The sequence below is a fragment of the Phalaenopsis equestris genome, unplaced genomic scaffold, assembly GCF_001263595.1.
Source record: "Phalaenopsis equestris unplaced genomic scaffold, ASM126359v1 Scaffold000600, whole genome shotgun sequence".
NCBI lineage: Eukaryota > Viridiplantae > Streptophyta > Magnoliopsida > Asparagales > Orchidaceae > Phalaenopsis > Phalaenopsis equestris.
The window spans coordinates 984,606-986,470 of record NW_018165040.1 but is presented as its reverse complement, the minus strand read 5'-3'; the positions used below and the strand labels follow the sequence as shown (position 1 = coordinate 986,470).

At 36.9% G+C, this 1,865-nt stretch overlaps 1 protein-coding gene across 1 annotated transcript in view; it reads left to right on the top strand.

Moving 5' to 3' along the window:
• The first annotated feature begins 1,505 nt into the window (after positions 1 to 1,505).
• LOC110029670 (gibberellin 2-beta-dioxygenase 1) overlaps positions 1,506 to 1,865 on the top strand; it is a 2,428-nt gene continuing 2,068 nt past the window's right edge. Inside the window, exon 1 of the mRNA XM_020732071.1 lies at positions 1,506 to 1,836. Within this exon, the coding sequence (XP_020587730.1) occupies positions 1,554 to 1,836 (283 nt within the window). The 5' untranslated portion in view covers positions 1,506 to 1,553. The remainder of the gene's footprint in view (positions 1,837 to 1,865) is intronic.

The following is a 1,865-nucleotide window of genomic DNA, read 5'->3' as shown; positions in this document are numbered from 1 at the left end:
AAGCGAGCGACCCTCTCTAGAGCTTTGACCTGTCTCAAATTTAGAGGCACAGCTTCACATGCTTGGCGGTGACTTGTTGGTCGCCTGTTTTATCTTAGGGGAAGCTTTTTGTTTTTGGGCATTTATTCTCTTTGAGATTTATGCTAGTAGTTCTAGTGTGTGTGTTATTAAATCTCCTTTTGTCTGTGAATCACACTCATCGAATTGAACGTGAAGGAGTGAGAGGGAGAGACAAAGAGCTGCGTTGTCATGTAGATGAACTAGGTTTGAGCAATTAGTGATTATATCCAAGACAAGTCTAGGGTTTCATTTTACATTTAATCCCATTTTTCATAAAATGTGGTTGTAGACCATCATTATGTTCTGACTTCTAAGGGCATATAACTAGGGGTGTAAACGAATCGAACACGAACGAACAAAGCTTGTGTTCGTGTTCGGTTCGTTTAAAATTTAGTTTGTTTGAAATAAGCTCGTGTTCGTTTCTTAACGAAAGAGCCGAACACGAACCAAACACGAGCTGTTCGCGAATGACGAGCCAGTTTGACATCCCTAATATTAATATATAAAAATAATATTATATATTAATTATATAACTTATATTATATAAATATACAATATCTATATTAGTATATTACTACTATAGTATATTAATATATTATTATTATTATTTTATTATATATTATAATTTATAAAATTTAATGTTTTAAAATATAATAAATTTTTTATATATAATTATTTTATATTATTTTATATTTCAAACAATAACGATTCGAACACGAACGAACGCATCACTGTTCGTGTTTGGTTCGTTTAACTAACCGAACGAAAAAAATTTGTTCGTGTTTGTCTCATTTACTTATCGAATGAATCGAACACGAACTCATTGACGAACCGAACACGAACTGTTCACGAACAACGAGTTTTTTTGACAGCCCTACATATAACTATCCCTTGGGTCACATCATGACTAAAGTCAATATCTTCAAGCAAATCACCTTTTAAAATCAATTGATTGTCTAGGGGAAGAATGAGGTCATTTGCCTTTCACGATCTCACCTTCTCACCTTAAACTTCATGTTCGGCTCTTTATCTTTGGTTATTCAAAAGTTTGTAGCAAACTTGAGTATTTAGTAATTTTGGACAATCTCCCTCATTCTCTTCATCTATCTTTATTTTTTTTAACGGACATCCTTTAATTCTTTATAAATTAAATATAAAAAATCATAAAAATGTCATAATATAAAAATAATAAATTTTAAATGCACAAGAATTCAACATCATGCATGAAAACTTTCATCTACTAAATAAGAACTCCAATATATAAATATAATTTTTATAAACTTTATATTCACATTATATATAAATTAAGTACTGATATGGATACATGTAAAAAATAAAAAATAAAAAAACGCGGCGCGAATCTCAACGTCACCCCTCTGCTTCTATAAATACGGGACTCATCCCTTCACTCCTCACACAAGCGCCGCTAGCCACTACTTTCTTTCTTATCTCCCCTCTTCTCTGAACTCCCCTGTTTTCCATAAACAACAGCCATGGTTGCCATCACCAATCTCCCCGCCGTCGAGCAACTCCCCATTACGAAGCTCCACCGCCCCATCGCCGGACACTTTGAAGTCTGCATCCCGGTCGTCGACCTCAGCTCTCCCGCTGCCGCGGCTCAGCTCGTCGCCGCTTGCGAGGAGTTCGGCTTCTTCAAGCTCATCAACCATAACATCTCCTCTGAACTCATGGATAAACTCGACGCGGAGGCAGTGAAGTTCTTTTCCCTTCCGATTTGGAAGAAAGTCGCCGCCGGGGGCGGCGCCGCCGCCGCTCCTTTCGGCTACGGGAGGCCGGAGAATGGG